Source organism: Theropithecus gelada, chromosome 1 (genome assembly GCF_003255815.1).
Source record: "Theropithecus gelada isolate Dixy chromosome 1, Tgel_1.0, whole genome shotgun sequence".
NCBI lineage: Eukaryota > Metazoa > Chordata > Mammalia > Primates > Cercopithecidae > Theropithecus > Theropithecus gelada.
This window is the reverse complement of record NC_037668.1, coordinates 79,248,668-79,269,179: the sequence shown is the minus strand read 5'-3', so window position 1 is coordinate 79,269,179 and position 20,512 is coordinate 79,248,668. Positions and strand designations below refer to the sequence as shown.

General features: G+C 38.0%; 1 protein-coding gene, 1 non-coding gene and 1 pseudogene across 2 annotated transcripts in view; 1 reads left to right on the top strand and 2 right to left on the bottom strand.

Moving 5' to 3' along the window:
- The window catches only part of EPS15 (epidermal growth factor receptor pathway substrate 15), a 162,046-nt gene that overhangs the window by 126,466 nt on the left and 15,068 nt on the right, over positions 1–20,512 (top strand). Inside the window, exons 18-21 of the mRNA XM_025397201.1 lie at positions 826–916; positions 2,394–2,429; positions 4,194–4,327; positions 8,945–9,011. Coding sequence (XP_025252986.1) covers positions 826–916; positions 2,394–2,429; positions 4,194–4,327; positions 8,945–9,011 — 328 coding nt within the window. The remainder of the gene's footprint in view (positions 1–825; positions 917–2,393; positions 2,430–4,193; positions 4,328–8,944; positions 9,012–20,512) is intronic.
- Positions 16,161–16,267, bottom strand: LOC112615353. The gene has a single exon (XR_003117332.1). It is a non-coding gene; the product is annotated as a U6 spliceosomal RNA (small nuclear RNA).
- On the bottom strand, positions 17,694–18,661 carry LOC112632195 (annotated as a pseudogene).

Here is a 20,512-nt window from a genome sequence, read left to right as displayed (position 1 = left end):
GACATTACTTAATGGGTACAATATACATTATTCAGATGACAGATACATCAAAAGCCCCGACTTTACCATTAGGCAATATAGTGATGTAACAGAATTCCACTTGGACCCCTTGACTTTATACATATAAAATAAATAAATAATAAATCAATGTTCTTAATAGCTGGATGTGGTGGCAAGTGCCTGTAGTCCCAACTACTCAGGAGGCTGAAGTAGGTGGATTGCTTGAGCCTGAGCTGGTGGCACTAGGCAACATAGAGAGACCTTATCTCTAAAAATTAAATGATATATTTTAAAAATGTCCTTATCACTGTTTTCCTTAGATGAATTATACACTATTTTAGGTGAAGGAAAGAGAAACGTGTTAAATGTACTTTATGACTAGAGAAATATTTGTTACATTACCATCAGTTGATTTTTCTTTTGTTTTCGAGACTAAGTTTCACTTTGTCGCCCAGGCTTGAGTGCAGTGGCGCGATCTCGGCTCACTGCAACCTCCACCTCCCAGGTTCAAGCGATTTTCCTGCCTCAGCCTCCCAAGTAGCTGGGACTACAGGCATGTGCCACCACTCCCAGCTAATTTTTGTATTTTTGGTAGAGACAGGGTTTCACCATGTTGGCCAGGATGGTCTCTCTCTCTTGACCTTGTGATCCGCCCACATCAGCCTCCCAAAGTGCTGGGATTACACGTGTGAGCCACTGTGCCCGGCCCATCAGTTGATTTTTCAAAGCATGTATATGACCTGAATATATGTTATTTTATTTTAAAATGTTACCTTTTAAAACTTTGGTTTCTAAAAAAAATTTTTAATTAAAAATTATTTTTAGGAAGATCCATTTAATGTAGACTCAAGTTCGCTGACAGATCCAGTTGCAGATACAAACTTGGATTTTTTCCAGTCTGATCCTTTCGTTGGCAGTAAGTACTCTTTTTTTTTCCTTATAGTTTTACCCAAAAAAAGGCTTTGTAATATATAAACTAAGGATTAAGGCTTTGGTTTCAATAGCCTACCAACTCAGTCTGTCACCCAGGCTGGAGTGCAGTGGCACAATCTCGGCTCACTGCAACCTCCACCTCCTGGGTTCAAGCAATTCTCCTGTCTCAACCTCTTGAGTACCTGGGGCTACAGGCGCCCACCACCACACCCGGCTAACTTTATGTATGTATGTATGTATGTATGTATGTATGTATGTATGTATGTATGTATTTAGAGATGGAGTCTCGCTCTTTTGCCAGGCTGGAGTGCAGTGGCACAATCTTGACTCACTGCAACCTCTGCCTCACGGATTCAAGTGATTCTCCTGCCTCAGCCTCCCGAGTAGTTGGGATTACGGGTGCCTGCCACCACACCCAGCTAATTTTTGTATTTTTAGTAGAGGCGGGGTTTCACCATGTTGGCCAGGATGGTCTCCATCTCTTGACCTCATGATCTGCCTACTTTGGCCTCCCAAAGTGCTGGGATTACAGGCGTGAGCCACCATGTCCGGCCTAATTTTTGTATTTTTAGTAGAGACTGGGTTTCACCATTTTGACCAGGCTGGTCTTGAACTCCTGACCTCAGGTGATCCACCTGCCTCAGCCTTCGAAAGTGCTGGGATTACAGGCATGAGCCACTGCGCCTGGCCTGCTTTGTATTTTCCTGCTGACTAATGTTGAACATCTTTCTAGATGCTTATTGGCCATTTGTATGTCTTCTTTGGAAAAGTGTTTATTCAATTTTGGTGAAGTCCAATTATCTATTTTTTCTTCTATCACTTGTGCTTTTGGTGTCATCTACGAAACTATTACCTTAGTCACAAAGATTTAATGCTCTCTTTGTCTAAGAGTTTTATAGTTTTGCTGTTACAGTTAGATCTTTGATCCATTTTGAGTTTATTTTTGTATGTGATGTGAGATAGGGGTCAAGCTTCATTCTTTTGCATGTGGATATCCAGTTGTCCTAACACCATTTGTTGAAAAGACTGTCCTTTGTCCATTTTGTGTTCTTGATACTCTTTTCAAAAATCAAATGACCATAAATGTAAGGATTTATTTCTGGACTCTTCAGTCCTGTAAGAATTTTTTTTTTTTTCCCGCTTCAGTAAAGCTCAGTATCTTTATTTCTGAACTGGTGATAACAACACCCTCCCAGTACTCTTGTGAAGAGTAGAGGTTTTGTTAGTGAAATTTTTGCTGTAATGTCTTCCCCTCCATCTGTAACCTCAACTTGTGATCAAGGTAAGTATAGTTGGCTGTACATTTAATAAGGTCAATGACATTCCTTATTTTATCTGCTTTGAAGTGAAGTTATTGAAATAAACTTTGCTTTGCTTTTGTTTTAAAGTTACCCTTTAAGTAACGGTGTCATCACAGTAAATACTGTTATTTGGATTTCTTTCTGTTTATTTTATCACAGGTGATCCTTTCAAGGATGATCCTTTTGGAAAAATCGGTCAGTATCTTACTGAGTTTCATCTTAGCTTTCATTCATTTCTGCTTAATAATAAACTTATGTTATTTGGGTCTGAAACTGAAGCCCCAGTAAGATACTCTATGTGCCTGGCATTTTCAGAAAGAAAGTAGTAAATTCTTGAGATTTTGCTTAATAAATTGTTGCTTTACTTTTACTTCTCCTTTTTTTTTTTTTTTTTTTCCTGGTGTTTTTTGTTTCTGAGACAGGGTCTTATTCTGTCACCCAGGCTGCAATGCAGTGGTGTGATCATGGCTCACTGCAGCCTTGACTTCCTGGGCTCAACTAGTCCTCCTGCCTCAGCCTCCTGAGTACCTAGGTCTACAGGCTCATGCCAGCACACCTGACTGATTTTTTAAAAAATTTTTTGTGGAGACAGGGTCTCACTGTGTTGCCCAGGTTGATCTTAAACTCCTGGGCTCAAGCAGTCCTCCTACCTCAGCCTCCCAAAGTGCTGCGATTACAGATAGGCATGAGCCACTATGCCCAGTAGCTTTACTTTTTTAAAAATGGCATTAGTGTTTAGACTTTGGTGCTTTTAATATTTATTCTGATTCCTCCTTACTAACTAAAGGTTTGGTGAACATAATGATCTATACTACTTCGGGATTTAGAATGTAATTTTGTTTTCCTATGATTATAGCCCACACATGTGATTAGAGGAAGAGGATCTTGAAGAATTACTAAAACATCAGGCTTTTTAAGATACTCTTTTTCTGGGAATTTTCATTAGAATAATGTAAATCTTGTTTACTGTTTAGTTTTTGCATCCCAAACCTGTTCTAAACTATTGGCTGTTAGCTTTGAGCTCAGAGAGAAAAATACATTTAGAAGTTTTTATTGTGTTTTCTTTAGTTATGATAGCGTAGAATAAGGAAACTTAAAATTGGATCCCTTGAAATTATATGTTAATTAAAAAAAATAAGTTTATTAGGTGAAAGGTTCTATATCTTTTATCAAAATTGCAAAGGAGTCTGTGAAATAAAAAATAGCTTAGATTCTACAGCATTTCAAACTGTCTTTTTGGGGTTTTTTTTGAGACAGTCTTGCTCTGTTGCCCAGGCTAGAGTACAAGTAGTGTGATCTTAACTCACTGCAACCTCCACCTCCCATGCTGAAGTAATTATTCTCATGCCTCAGCCTCCTGAATAGCTGGGATTACAGGCGCGCACCACCACGCCTGGCTAATTTTTGTGTTTTTAGTAGAGGCAGGGTTTCACCATGTTAGCCAGGCTGGTGTTAAACTCCTGAGCTCAAGTGATCCATCCACCTCAACCTACCAAAATGCTGGAATTACAGGTGTAAGCCACTGCACCCAGCCCAAACTGTCTTTTTGTTTGTTGATTTTTGTTGGTTTGTTTTTGAGACAGGGTCTCACTGTCACCCAGGTTGGAGTAGAGTGGCAGGTCTTTGCTCACTGCAGCCTCTGCCTCCCATGTTCAAGTGATTCTCCCACCTTAGCCTCCTGAGTAGCTGGGACTGTAGGTGCGTACCACCACTCCTGGCTAATTTTTGTATTTTTTAGTAGAGAGGAGGTTTTGCCATGTTGGCCAGGCTGGTCTTGAACTCCTGATCTCAAGTGATCTGCCTGCCTCAGCCTCCCAAAGTGGTGGGATTACAGGTGTGAGCCACTGCACCTGGCCCCAAACTATCTTTTAATTAAGGCACTGATCATACCTTCAAGTGATGGGAAATTTAGTGCAATAATTTTTTTTTGTCTCTTATATTCATGCCTTATTTTTTTAGATCCATTTGGTGGTGATCCTTTCAAAGGTTCAGATCCATTTGCATCAGACTGTTTCTTCAGGCAATCTACTGATCCTTTTGCCACTTCAAGCACTGACCCTTTCAGTGCAGCCAACAATAGCAATATTACATCGGTAAGTGGGAGAATTAAAAACTGTTAAGTTAAATGGATACGTGTCCTAAGCAAGTTTCTTGAAATACATAGTGATGAAAGAACCCTCATTTAGATTACTTCTAATGGGCCATATAAGAATTTCAGTCGCATCCCAATTCATTTAGTTTTTGGTTCAGACTGGTATTTCATAGTTTGGTTACCCACTGGAATTAACTGGAATGACTGAACAGGGTCCAAAAGTGATGTTCATCTTTCAAGAGACTAAATCTTATCCTATTGAGGATACTAACAATGATTGGAAATTTATAAGCCAATCTTATATAAAACTTTTCTGAAATGTTTGGTATATTACTGAAATAATGAAAATTACTTTAAAAGAACTTTAGAAAAATAAAATCATTTATGTTATTTCATAGACACATCTGGAATGTTAATTCTGCAAAGTACAAATTCTTATTAAATGTCAAGCTCTCTTGAGAACATACATACCTACACAATCACTATTTAATAACCACATGCCTGATCCAGGTACTGGTGTGTGCTTTACATTCGTTGTTTCTAATATTTACATCAATTTTGCAAAGTAGGTGTTGATATCCCTATTTTAAAAATAAGGACACTGGGATTAGAAAAATTAACATGTTTAAGGTCCTATAGCTAGTTGCTCTTTTATCTGGAGGCTTTAAAAAAATCTTCATATTGTGGATATTTAGAAATACTTAAACGAGAATAATGTAATGAAATATTTTAACAAGCTTTCATGCATCCATTACCCAATGTCAATAATTAGGAATGGTTTTGCTGGTTTTTGGTTTTGCTTTTTAATTTGTGTTTTAAGACTTCATTTTTGAGACGGGTGGTTTCACGTCTGTAGGTAAACTGAACCTATAAAGGACCAGTTAATTGAGAGGCATTTGAAGCAAAAATTTTATCTTCTAGTACTCTTAGATTAAGAATTTTTCCTTTAAAATGTAATTGATTATTTTAAAGATAATAGATTTTGTATTATTGAAAGTTGCTTCTTTTTTATATTCAGTAAAGAGCTGCCTGGCTAAGAACTGGTATTTTCCATTGAATGAAAACTGGACAGATACCTTCGTAACTGAATATTTTTGGTTTCCCCGGGCTACCGGATACTCTGTTTTCCTGTAGCGCTTAGTTTGCAGTGTGGACCCATTTGCCAAATTCTTCTAAAGTTGCTGCTACCGGAATTCTTCTCTTCTTAACCTTCTTATTCTAGCCTCTCATTCTCCTATGATCTAAAGAGCAAGAAAGCTAAATCAGCTCTTCTAATTTAAAAATGAATACATTCCTCTTGTCCTGTCCCCCATGAGATTTTTCTACCGTTTGTTTTACTGACTTTTTGTTCCCAGTTTTCTACAGGTATATTGTCCTTGCTTACAGCTTGTAATTTCACCATTCAAAACAAAACAAAAAACCAAATTGGCAATATTATAATAGCTGCAGCTTATCTAATTTCCTCTATGTGCCAGGGATGGTGCCAAGCTCTTTATATGCATTGTCTCGTTTAATTTTCACAGTAATCGTATGAGGTTTACATATGTTAAGTTGAGGCCAGGTGTGGTGGCTCCCACCTCTAATTCCAGCACTTTAGGAGGCCAAGGCAGGAGGATCACTTGAGGCAAGTAGTTCACAATCAGCCTGGACAACAAAGCGAGACACTGTCTCTACAAAAGAATTAAAATATTAGTCAGGTGTGATAGCATGCACCTATAATCCCAGCTACTTGAGAGACTGAGGTGGGAGGATTGTGTGAGCTAAGGAAGTCAAGGCAACAGTGAGCCATGATTGCACTACAGCACTCCAGCTTGGGTGACAGAGTGAGATCTTGTCTCAATTAAAAAAAAAAAAAAAAAAAAAAAGATTAAGTTGGTAGTAAGTTAATTAGTGGTAGAACTAGACTCAAACTCTGTTCTGTGTAACCAAAATCTAAGATTTTCACCAATACAATCTAGAAATTTTTTAAAAATTGGCCCTGCTAAACTCCCCAATTATCAAACTGACATAGAGTTTTGTGGCCGCTTGTTCCTTCATGGGCTGCACAATCTGTCCTGTTCCCCTTGCTATCCTGACGGCCTTTTAGGGTGGTTGCACAGTGTATGATGAAGGACTAGAAACTAAATCTGACACACATGTAGACATGCCCTTTGCCTTTCTCCTTGTGATGGCAAATCAAATCTGTAAGCTGTTGTTTAAAACACAGCCTGTTAGTTTTTCTTTCTCTCAAAGAGAGGAAGTAATAATACAGGTTGAGCACCCCAAATCCGAAATGCGCCAGTAAACATTTCCTGAGTATCATGTCAGCACTCAAAAGGTTTCAGACTTTGGAGCCTTTCACATTTTCAAATTATGGATGTTGACTTGGTAAATAGAACACAAATATTCCAAAATCTGAAAAAACCCAACATCCAAAATACTTTTTGTCCCAAGCATTTCTGATAAGGGATGCTCAGCCTGTCCTTGGTGACTTGTTATGTCAGTGACCTTCTCTTACACTGGTGTTATGACTATCATATTAGGAAACATGGAAAGTTATCTCGCTATATAGACCAGTATAAGTTTTTCTTTAATTGCTGTTTATTCCGCAGATATCTAAGTTAGTGTGCTAGTTGTATAATATAATTGGCATCAGTTAATACTGTCATTACTTCTTATCATTCATAGTTTTCATTTCTAAAAACTTCATTAGTATTCTTTCTGCTAGTAGTTTTAATGGATTGTTTTATAAAGAGAGAAGGTTAGTCCCAGTTAACATTACCTTTCTCTACAATTAAATTTTTTTATTTATTTTATTTATTTATTTATTTTTGAGACGGAGTCTCGCTCTGTCGCCCAGGCTGGAGTGCAGTGGCTGGATCTCAGCTCACTGCAAGCTCCGCCTGCCGGGTTTACGCCATTCTCCTGCCTCAGCCTCCCGAGTAGCTGGGACTACATTAGGTGGGACTACAGGTGCCCGCCACCTCGCCCGGCTAGTTTTTTGTATTCTTTAGTAGAGACAGGGTTTCACCATGTTAGCCAGGATGGTCTTGATCTCCTGACCTCGTGATCCACCCGTCTCAGCCTCCCAAAGTGCTGGGATTACAGGCTTGAGCCACCGCGCCCGGCCTACATTTTTTTTTAACTTGGAAATTTATACATTAAGCTCTGGCAGTATTATTTGACATTTATTTGTAATATCCAACTTCTTGATAATTGGAAATAGAGTCTGTAATACAAATGACATTGATAATCAAGCATCAGAGTTGCATATAAATGTTCAGAAACTCTTTTCACACTCTTTTCACCTGTTTGCCAAGTCTTTCAGCTAGCCCCTTAAAAAGAGCCTGGTGCCAGAAAGAGGAAATTCAGTTATCTTCCTAAATATGCAATTTGTTTGACTATGATTAAAAACTAAAGTATAAAGTAGGAAGACAGTTAAAAGCCAGAATCTCTGGCATCTGGTAACATCCTCACCTTTAGCAAGATCAGTTGCTCTTGATCCCAGACTTTTACATAGCTTATTATTGAAAGCAGCAGGATCTTTTTAGCAAAAAGCTATCTTTGTGTATGTGTGCGTGTGTGTGTGTGTATGTGTGTACATGTGTTTTCTCTCTGAGGGTCAGAATGCAGAATTATTTTTAGATAACAATTAGAAAATAGAAATTAACATTTTATGATATTAAGTACTAGGATATGTGAGAATTAAAATAGTGTGTGCATTCTAAATGTAAAATGATATTCTGGAATCTGGTGAAATCTAATAAAATCTATGGTTTATAGTTTTGTACCAGTGTTCTTCGTTTTAATAGATGTACTATAATTATGTGAGATATTAACATTAGGGGAAACTGGGTGAAGAGTGTATGGGAACTCTGTACTATCTTTACAGCTCTTATGTAAATCTAAATTATTCCAAGATAAAAGGTTAGTGGTGGCTCTCACCTGAAATCCCAGTGCTTTCGGAGGCCAAGGTGGGAGGATTTCTTGAGGCCAGGAGTTTGAGAGAAACATAGCAAGACCCTGTCTCTACAAATAATAACAAAAATTACCCAGGTGTGGTGGCATACACCTGTAGTCCCAGCTATTCGGGAGGCTAAGGCAGGGGAGAGGCAGGAGGATCACTTGAGCCCAGGAGTTTGAGGTTACAGTGAGCTGTGATCACACCACTGTATTCCAGCTGGGGTGACAAAGCGAGACCCTGTCTCTAAAAAATGAAATAAGTAAAAAGTTAAAACAATGTACATCTATACAACTAGCAAGATTATGAAGAAAAAAATAAACGAGTATCACCAAAATCAGGATTGTGATTATAGAGGGGCACATGAAGACTTCCGAGGTATAGTCAGTTTCCTGGGAGATAACTACACAAGTGTTCACTTGATACATACTTGTTAAACCATAGATCTGTTTCATGTACTTTTCTGAATGGATGTTATATTTCACAGTTAAGATTAGAAAATAATACGTATTATTTCCAGTTAGTAAGATTGCAGATCACTATGGGGAAACATTTGTTCCTAATGTCTATATTCCTTAATTAATTAAGAATTTGTAGATAGTATATTCTTTGGAGTGGTGATGAGGTTTCAGCTATGGTGTTGCCTCTCTCATTCATGGTTTTATATGCTTTGTTTAGGTGGAAACATTGAAGCACAATGATCCTTTTGCTCCTGGTGGAACAGTTGTTGCAGCAAGCGATTCAGGTAAATAAATAATTTATCAACTTCATTGAACGTTAAACATTACACTTTTTTTTAAGATTTTTTTCTTTGCCTCTAAATATATTTGTCCTGTTATTTATAGCTTTAAAATTATTGCGTAATTATATCCAATTGTAATTTACCAATAATAACAAGCATTTGTGTGTCACTTTCTACTTATCTTTCATTATTTCATTTATTATTCATGTTGAATATTATACTAGAATATGAACTCTACCCAGTATCAGTAAACCAATAAAAATGTTTTGCTTTGGCCGGGCGCGGTGGCTCAAGCCTGTAATCCCAGCACTTTGGGAGACCGAGGCGGGCGGATCACGAGGTCAGGAGATCGAGACCATCCTGGCTAACATGGTGAAACCCCGTCTCTACTAAAAATACAAAAAAAAACTAGCCGGGCGTGGTGGCGGGCGCCTGTAGTCCCAGCTACTCGGGAGGCTGAGGCAGGAGAATGGCCTGAACCTGGGAGGCGGAGCTTGCAGTGAGCCGAGATCGCGCCACTGCACTCCAGCCTGGGTGACACAGCGCGAGACTCCGTCTCAAAAAAAAAAAATGTTTTGCTTTATAAAATGCTGTGTTGCTTGGCAGCTTTAAAGTCAGCATTGACTGTTATGGATCTTGGTCTAAGTTAAAAGATTAGTGGCTTCCAATAGAAAATGAAAATTGCTTTACAAATACAAATGGGTTCTGTTAACAATACAGAGAAAAGCTAAGTGTTATTTTAGCATCCAGTCTTCATACTTCATTTATGGTATCTAATTTTTTATTTATTCTTTTAATAACCTTTTAAAATAGTAATCTCATTTTAATCATAAACTAAGGACCAGAATATTAAGCAGTGTTCATCAAGATTGTACAGTTTAATAGATTTGAACCAGGTAAAGCCACGATTCAACGTTAGGTCTGACAAAATCAAAAAGCTTTTTCAACAAAGTAACTCTGCTTCTTTTCCACTGTTCATTTAAAACAAAAACAGACCAGCTATCATTTGGGAAAGCAGAAAATTTGAGGAAAGTAAAGTCAAATGTCTAAATACTCTAATATGCTGAAAATAGATTATTTTTCCAGGTGAATATAGAGTGAGTTGTTCCGTATACAAATGTATTAATTGTGACTAATTAAGGATTATGAACACAGAAAAACAATAGTAGAAATGCCTTTACAGAAGTCTGGGTGCAGTGGCTCACGGCTGTAATCCCAGCATTTTGGGAGGCCGAGGCAGGTACGTCACTTGAGGTCAGGAGTTCGAGACCAGCCTGGCCAACATGGTGAAAACCCGTCTCCACTAAAAATACAAAAATTAGCCGGGCATGGTGGTGGGTGCCTGTAATTCCAGCTACTTGGGAGGCAGAGGCAGGAGAATTGCTTAAACCCAGAAGGTGGAGGTTGCAGTGAGCCGAGATTGTGCCATTGCACGCCAGCCTGGGCAACAGAGTGAGACTCTGTCTCCAAAAAAAAAAAGGCTGGCTCCAAAAAACAGGTTGGGTTTCTTATAATGAACAAATTGTAACAAGATGAGATTTAGCAGAGTGCATTGTTTTCAGGTTGGAAATTAACTCCCAACATGAGTAGCAAGAGTGAGGAATACAAAAAATTGGTATGTAGAAAACAAGATTTAATGTAGGCTGAATATTGATTTAAACAGAAACTTAGAATGAGAGCAAATGAGACTTCTAAAAGGTTTATTGTATTAACAGTGGTTAAATTACATATTTTTAAGTACATGTGCTCTTTTTATACCCTCATTATTAAACTGATTATATTGCTAGGGGTATTATAGAATTAAAAAGGATAACCTAAGGAAATGGTAGGTGCCATAGAGTTAATTAAACCAACAAAGATTAAAAGAAGGGGAGACCACATTAAGGATAAATCAATAATGATATCAAAGTGGAATGTGGCTTTTGTGGTATGCCTTAAAAGCATGAGCTAGTATTTTAGCAAGTAAATATGGAAAGAGATTATGTGGAGCAAAAAGAACAATGTGAACAAGAAGTGGAGGCAGAACATATAGGGCATATTCAAGGAAAAACTAACACATTTTTGCAAGAGCTATTTCTCTATTTTTGCAAGATAGAGGAATAGTCAAGTTAAGGCTGAAGTGGTAGGTTACAGTGTTACATTAAAGGTTTCTAATACCTCTGTTGCTCTTCTGCTTAAATTCCAGTTCCTAATTCATTTCCTGTAAAGTGGTAGAATAAATGGCGATAATAGTCTAGGAGGAGGCTAAGATTTATCATTAATTATAGTAATAATGGCTACTATTCATTGAACACTTGCAGAGTTCCAACAGTCAACATGCTAATCATTTTTCTCTACTTGGTCCCATTTAATTCTCACAACAGCTACGTTAGATAATTTGTATTATGTTTATTGTACAGACAAGGAAAATCCAGGCGTGGAGAGACGAAACAGTTTTCAGAAGGTTAAAGTTGTAGTATTAGATGTACCCAATTCAAATGAGGTCTCTGGTTTTCCACCTGCCTCTTTGGTCATTCTTTCTTAATCTCCTTTGTTGATATTTCCTCTTTTTCTCAACCTCTTAATATTGTGTTGTCCCAAGTCTTAGTCCTTGGACCTCTTTTCTTTTTTATCTGTATTCCCTTGGGGGAAATCATCTGTGGCTTCAAATACTATTGATACACTGATCTATATCTCTAGTCACATCTCTTTCCTGAACTCCAGGCTTATTTTTCCAGCTAATTTATTTGGAATCTCCATGTGAATGTCTGATAGATACATCTAATGCATAAATCTAACACAAAGCAGCTATTTTTCCTTCCTAGACCTGCTTTTCTTGGCACCTTCCACATCTTAGTTCATGGTTCATCTTTAATGTAGTCTAAGATGATTCTAAAATCTTAGAATCATCCTTCGTTCTTCTTTTGCTCTTCCTCTATCTCTAATCTGTCAAGAAATCTTACTGACTCTACCTTCAAATTATATCCAGTAAAAGCCTTACAGTGGCCTGCACTTTTCTAACAATATCTCATCATTATTCCCATTACTCACTCTGCTCCAGCCACACTGGTCTTCTTGCTGCTGCACAAACAACAGAGCCATGTTCTTTGGCCCTTTGCACTAGCTGTTCCCTCTTCCTGGTATGATCCTTCTCCATATGTTCATATGATAATCTCTGTTACCTCTGACAAATCTTAATTCAGATGTCACCTTCTCAGTGAAGCTTATTCTGGCCACTCTATCTAACATTTACAAGTACCACTACCCAGCTCAGTGCTCCCACATTACTATTCTCTACTTTTCTTCTTTCATTATAACTTACTACTTTCCATCTTATTATATAAATTACTTCATTTTTCTCTTATCTGTTTCCTTTTCATCCTATTAGAAATTAAGCTCCAGAAGGAATTGAGATCCTTGTTTTCACTGATATAACCCAAGAACCTGAAAATGTGCCTGGGCGTATATTATTGAATGAACAAATGAGCCAGCTGCTCTTCTCAGAGAACATGTAATGGGAGTCCAGTGGGTAGATATTATTTATTTTGTTATGATAAGTAGTTTTTTAAAATTGTGGTAAAATATACGTAACATAAAGTTTGGCATCTTAACCTTTTTTAAATGTACAGTTCAAGGGCATTAAGTACATTCACATTGTTGTGCAATCATCACCACCATCCATCTCAAAAACTTTTTTCATATTCCAGAACTGAAATTCTATATCCATTAGATAATTCCCTATTCTCCCTCTCACCAAACCCTAACAACCATCATTACTACTCTGTATACTTATATAAGTGGAATCATAAAGTATTTGTCTTTTGATTAACTTATTTCATTTACCCTAATGTTCTCAAGGTTCATCCACATAGTAGAATGTATCTGAATTTTTTACCTTTTTTAGGCTTAATAATAGTCTATTGTATGTATATACTGCATTTTGTTTATTTGTTCATTCATTAATGGACACTTAGTTGCCCACATTTTGTCTATGTGCATAATGTTGCTGTGAATGTGTGGGTACAGATATCTGTTTGAGTCCCTGCTTTCAGTTCTTTTGGGTATAATTCTAAAAGTAGAATTGCTGGATCACAGGGTAATGCTGTTTTTAGTTTTTTGAGAAACGATCGTACTATTCTCCGCAAGAGCCATACTATTTTATACTCCAACCAACAGTTCACAGTGGTTCCAGTGTCTCCACATCTTTGCCAACCCTTACTATTTTCTGTTTTATTATAATAGGCATCCTAATGGGTGTGAAGTGGTATTTATTGCTTTGATTTGTATTTCCCTGATGATTAGTATGTTGCGCATTTTTTAATATGCTTATTGGCTATTTGTATATCTTCTGTGGAGAAATATCTATTCAAGTCCTCTGCCCATTTCTAAATCAGGTTGTTTTTTGTTGAATTTTTTATATATCCTAGATATTAACCCCTTATCAGATAAATGATTTGCAAATATTTTCTCCCATCCCATGGGTTACCTTTTCATTCTGTTAATACTGTCCACTGGTGAACAAAAGTTTTTAATTTTGATGTAGCTCTTTTTATCTATTGTGTTGTTGTTGCCTTTGCTTTTAGTGTTATAACCAAGAAAGCATTGCTAAATCCAGTGTCAGGAAGCATTTCCCCTATAAGTTTTATAGTTTTAGCTCTTAAATTTAGGTATTTAATCCATTTTGAGTTAATTTTTGTATATGATATGAGGTAAGAGTCCAACTTCATTAATTTGCATATGGATATTCAGTTTTCCCATCACCTTTTCTTGTAAAGACCGTCTTTTTTCCATTGTTTGTTCTTGGCACATTTGTTGAAAATCATTTGACCATATATGTGAGGGTTTGTTTCTGGATTCTGGATTCTGTTCCATTGATCTATATGGTCTGTATTTATGCAGTTCCTCACTGTTTTAATTACTGTAGCTTTGAAATAAAATTTGAAATCAGAAAGTTTGACTACCAACTTCGTTGTTCCTTTTTAAGACTGCTTTGGGCCAGGCACAGTGGCTCATGCATGTAATTCCCAGTACTTTGGGAGGTCAAGGTGGGTGGATCACCTGAGCTCAGGAGTTCAAGACCAGCCTGGCCAATGTCTGAGTTCAGGAGTTAAAGACTAGCCTGGGCAACATAGTGAGACTCCGTTTCTACAAAAAATGCAAAAATCAGCTAGTCATAGTGGGATGCACCTGTACTCCCAGCTACTTGGGAAGCTGAGGTGGAAGGATCACTTGAGCCAAGAGGCAGAGGTTGCAGTGAGCCAAGATCATGCCACTGTGCTCTAGCCTGGGTGACTGACCAGACCCTATCTCAAAAAAAAAAAAAGAAAGAAAAGAAAAGGACTGCTTTGGCTATTCGGGTTCCTTGAGATTCCATATGAATTTTAGGATGAATTTTTCTATTTCTGCCAAAAAAAAAAAAGTAATTGGGATTTTTGATAGGGATTGCATTGAATCTGTAGATCACTTTGGGTAATATTACTATCTTAACAATATTAAGTCTTCTAATCTGTGAACATGGGATATCTTTCCATTTGTTTGTGTCTTTAATTTCTTTCAGAATGTGTTGTAGTTGTCAGTATATGAGTTCTCCTTGGTTAATTCCTAAGTATTTCATTATTTTTGTTGCTGTTGTAAATGGAATTGTTTTATTTCCTTTCCAGATTGTTCATTGTTAGTATATAGAAATATGACTGATTTTTATATGTTGATTTTTGTATCCTGCTACTGCGCCAAATTCAACTATTAGTTCTAATGGTTTTTTGGTGGAATCTTTAGGGTTTTCTACATATAAGATCATGTCATTTGCAAACAGATTTTATTTCTTTATTTTGAATCTGGATGCCTTTTGTTTCTTTTTCTTGCCTAAATGCTTTGGCTAGGACTTCCACTACTATATTGCAGGGGTCCCCAAACCCTGGGCCACAGACCAGTACTAGTCTGTGGCCTGTTAGGAACCAGGTCGCACAGCAGGAGGTGAGTGATGGGCGAGTGAGCAGTACCTAATGCCTGAGCTCCGCCTCCTGTCAGATCAGCAGCAGCATTAGATTCTCATAGGAGCTTGACCCTTATTGTGAACTACACGTGTGAGGGATCTAGGTTGTGTACTCCTTATGAGAATCTAATACCTGATGATCTGAAGTGGAACAGTTTCATCCCGAAATCATTCCCCTCATCCCACCCACAAGTCCATGAAAAAATTGTCTTCCACAAAACCAGTCCCTGGTGCCAAAAAGGTTGGGAACTGCTGCTCTACTGAATAGAAGTGGTAGAAATGGTAAAAGCAGGCATCCTTGTCTTGTTCCTTATTGTAGAGAAATGGTTTCAGCCTCTCAAGATTGAGTGTGATATTTGCTGTTGGCTTTTCATATATGGCCTTTATTAAGTTGAGGTAGTTTCCTTCTATTCTTAGCTTTTTGAGTGTTTTTATCATGAAAGGGTTTTGAATTCTGTCAAATACTTTTGTTGCATCCATTGAAATGATTGGTGTTGTGTTTTTCCCCTCATTATGTTAATGTGTATTACAGTGAATGATTTTTGTATGTTGAACCATTCTTATATTCCAGGAATAAATCCCACTTGAACATGGTGTATAATCCTTTTAATGTGCTGTTGAATTCTGTTGAGGATTTTTACATCAATCTTCATAAAGGATATTGATCTGTGGTTTTCTTTTCTCATTTGTATGTCTTCATCTGGCTTTGATATCAGAGTAATACTGGCTTCACAGAATGAGTATGGAATTGTTCCTTCCTCTTCAATTTTTTGGAAGAGTTTGAGGGAGATTGGTTTTGATTATACTTTAAATGTTTGGTAGAATTCACCCGTGAAGTCATGTTATTGTGGACTTTTCTTTGTTGGGAGGTGTTTTGTTTTGTTAATTTTAAAAATAATGGTGGCCAGGCACGGTGGCTCACGTCTGTAATCCCAGTACTTTGGGAGGCCGAGGCAGGTGGATCACTTGAGGTCAAGAGTTCGAGGCCAGCCTGGCCACCATCTCTACTAAAAATACAAAAATGTGCCGGGTGTGGTGGTGGGCGCCTGTCATCCCAGCTACTCAGGAGACTGAGGTAGGAGAATCGCTTGAACCCAGGGTGTGGAGGTTTCAGTAAGCCGAGATTACACCACTGCACTCCAGCCTGGGCAACAAAGCAAGACTCCGTCTCAAAAAAAATTAAAAATATGGAATGCCACACAAATTTGCATGTTATCCTAGCACAGGGGCCATGCTAAACCTCTCTGTATCCTTCCAGTTTTAGTATATGTGCTGCTGAAGTGAGCACTGTTGGAAGGTTTTTGATTACAGATTTGATCTCTTTATTAGTTATGAGTCAATTCAGATTTTCTGTGTTTTTGTGACTCGTTCTCCATAAGTTGTGCTTCTCGGAATTTGTTCTCATTTATACTATTCAGTTTGTTGATGTATAATTGTTCATAGCACTGTCTTAACAATCCTTTTTATTTCTGTGAAATTATTGGTAATGTCCCCTCTTTCATTTCTGATTTTAGTTATTGAGTCTTGTTTTCTTAGTCCATCTAGCTATAGGAATGTCAATTTTGTTGATCTTTTCAAAGAACAAACGTGGTTCTGTTGATTTTCTCTATTTTTCTCTTGTCTGTGTTGTCTCTGCTCCAATTTGTATTGTTCATTTCTTTCTGCTTTGAGTTTAGCTTGCTTTTCTTTTTTTAGATCCTTTACAGTGTGAAGTTAGGTTGTTGATTTGAACTCTTCTTTTTTTAAGTATTTATAGTTAGAAGTTTATCTCAGCACAGCTTTTGCTGCTACATCCCATTAGTTTTGGTAATGCTGTGTTTTCATTTTCATTTGTTTCAAGATATTTTCTAATTTTCCTTGGGATTTTTCTTTGACCAGTTGGTTGAATGTGATATTTAATTTCCACCTATTTGTAGGTCATCTAGTTTTGCTTCTGCTATTAATTTTTAGTTTTATTCTGTTTTAATTGGAAGGGATACATTTATTTATTATTTTTATTTTGAGATAGAGTCTCATTCTGTCACCCAGACTGGAGTGCAGTGGTGTAATCTCAGCTCACTGCAACCTCCATCTCCTGGGTTCAGGTGATTCTCCTGCCTCAGCTTCCCAAGTAGCTGAGATTACAGGTATGTACCACCACGCCCAGCTAATTTTTGTATTTTTAGTAGAGACAGGGTTTCACCATGTTGGCCAGGCTGGTCTCAAACTCCTGACCTCAAGCCATTTAATTGTGTCTTTGAAGGTAAATAATATATGGAGCTGGATCCCAAATCCTGAGAATGCCAGAAGTACAGGTCCAAAACATGGTGCGCTATTCTCAGCAGAGTTCAGAAGGGTCAAAACTCAAGGTGGTATGAGGCAGAGAACATATGAAATTCGTGCATTCCATTTAGCAGCCCCCATGAGACCAGAAACAGACCCCACGAGTCTTTGAAGATGGGGAAAATTCAACTCCTGGTTTTATAGATAAAAGAATGAGGAGTGCCAAAAATGTTACATTGAAATCTCTTCATTTTTCTCATACAATCTGAAGCCTGAGCTATCTTATCCTAAACTCATAGCAGCTGATGCTGCAGTTTAGGTTTGAGATCAGTCCCTCTATCCATTCAAGAGTGACCCGAGGCGTAGAGCTCTAATCAGGACAGCTTTTTAACAAGAACCTTCTAGTGACATACTGATTTAGTTTATAAGATTTTAATTTACAAATTTAAAAGCTACATCTTTAACTTTTTCTCCTTTTTCTTTTCTTTCTTCACATCACTCTTTTCCTTATCTATATCTTACTCTTTGTCATCTTTTCTGTCCTTTTTGCTTCCTTCTGTTTCCTGCCCTTCTTTCTTCTCTACATGCTGATTGGCAATCTTGTTGATAAAGTGGTGCAGGGCAACTACGGAATGTGTCAGGGAGGCAACGTACCCCACCATCATTTGGTCGTTGGTCTTCAGATAAAAGGCCTTGACAGACTGCTGCAGGCTGATGTCTGGCAGCAGATTGAAGACTTCCTGCAGCTAATGATCTGGTGGTTGATTGGCAGCTTGCCTGTGGCTGTTTTTTCCAGGTAGCTCCTGATATCCAGAAGCTTGGAGTTCAGTCTCCTCAAACCATGGACTTCTTTGTGATCAGCTGGGAAAGACTGTCTACTGTAGCCTCTTTGATGTCTTGTAACAAGTGTTCAGCTCCAGCTGCCTCAGCTTCCTCTGCTCCAGTTTCGTTAGTCGCATACTCAAATGTTTTTGAGGTTGGAGTGCCATCATCATGGACTTCTCTCACTGAAATATATGCTTCTGTGGGCAGACCCAGATCCTTTAGTTTCAGTCAGTAATACCAATACTGAGTTAGGGTAGTGTCTTTTCATGAGTTCATTGATGGCAATGTCATTCTTGTGTAGTTTAGGGCCTGTGTGGTACCACCGAACTATTCTTTGGCATTAATTTTCTCAAACATTCCATACATTTTCCAAATAATCATGGTCTAAAAACCAGACAGAATTATCTTTGTCATCTTCATCAAAAGGGATTCCAGAACTGTTGGATACATCAAGTACTTTTGTCTGCCATGACCCCAAAAGCACACCAACAATGCACTTCTGGTTTCCAACCTTGCTGATTCAGTTGAAACGATCCACCACACTGAGCAGCACCGGAAGGTGGACCACTGCCTTCTGCACTGCCAGCTCTGACATCTTGACACACGCCGCCCACTAGGCCTAGCTCCCTGCAACCCACAAACTCCAGCAATAGCAGCAACTCCTGTGAAGACTACTTAATTTTTTGATGAAAAAAATGTGTGTGCATGGGCAGGTATGAATTTATGTATACTCATGCATTGCTTAATGATGGGAAAATGTGTTGTTAGGGGAACATCAGAACGTATACTGACATAAACCTAGATGGTGTAGCTTACTGCATACCTAGGCTATTTGTCATATAGCCTATTGCTCCTAGGCTACAAACTTATACAGCTTTGAATACTATACTGAATACTGTAGGCAGTTGTAACACAATGGTAAGTATTTATGTATCTAAACATAGAAAACATAGAGTAAAAATTCCGTATAGAAAATAGAAATGGTACACCTGTATAGGGCACTTAACAATGAACGGAGCTTGCAGGGCTAGAAGTTGCTCTGGGTGAGTCAGTGAGTCAAGTAATCAGTGAATGTGAAGGCCTAAGACATCAGTGTACACTGTTGTAAACCTTATTAACACTGTACACTTACACTACGCTAAATTTATGAAAATATTTTTCTTTGATAATAAATTAACCTTATCTTACTGTAACTTTTTTACTTTGTAAAACTTCAAAAATTTTTTGAACTTTTTGACTCTTGTAAGAAACCCTTAGCTTAAAACACTATACAGCTGTACAAAAATATTTTCTTCCTCTATATCTAAACTTTGCCTACTTTTAAATTTTTTTTTTCTTTTTTTTTTTTTTTTTTTTTTTTTTAAACTTTTTTTTTAAAAGTAAGATGCAAAAGAGAAAAAAAGAAGGAAAAAAAATTAAGACACAAACACACATGAGCCTGGGCCTACACGGGGTCAGGACCATCAATATCACCGTCTTCCACCTCCACATCTTGTCCCACTGGAAAGTCTTTGAGGGCAGTCAAACACATGAAGCTGTCATCTCTTATGATAACAATGCCTTCTTCTGGTACATCTCCTGAAGGACCTGCCTGAGGCTGTTTTACAGTTAACTTACTTTTTGTATAAGTAGAAGACATACACTCTAAAATAATGATTGGCCGGGCATAGTGACTCACACCTGTAATCCCAGCACTTTGAGAGGCCATGGTGGATGGATCACCTGAGGTCAGGAGTTCGAGACCAGCCCGGCCAACATGGTGAAACTCCATCTCTACTAAAAAATACAAAAAAAAATTAGCTGGGTGTGTTGGCACACACCTGTAATGCCAGCTACTCGGGAGGCTGAGGCACAAGAATCCCTTGAACCTGGGAGGCGGAGGTTGCAGTGAGACAAGATCGCACCACTGCACTCCAGCCTGGGCAACGGAGCGAGAGTCCATTTCAAAAAAAAAACAAAACAGGCTGGGCGTGGTGGCTTATGCCTGTTATCCCAGCACTTTGGGAGGCCGGGGTGGGTGGATCACCTGAGATCAGGAGTTTGAGACCAGCCTGGCCAACATGGCGAAACCCTGTCTCTACTAAAAGTGCAAAAATTAGCCAGGCATGGTGGCACGTGCCTACAATCCTAGCTACTCAGGAGGCTAAGGCAGGAGAATCGCTTGAACCCAGGAGGCGGAGGTTTCAGTGAGCCGAGATCATGCCACTGCACTCCAGCCTGGGCTACAGAGTGAGACTACGTCTTTAAAAAAAAAAAAAACAAAAAAAAACAAAATAATAATAAAATAACAATTAAAAAGTATAGTATAGTAAATATGTAAACCAGTAACATAGTTGTTTATTATCATTATCAAATATGGGTTGAGTATCTGAGGTCTGAAAAGTCTAAAATTTGAAAATCTAAACCTTTTTGAGCACTAATATGATGCTCCAAGGAAATGCTCGTT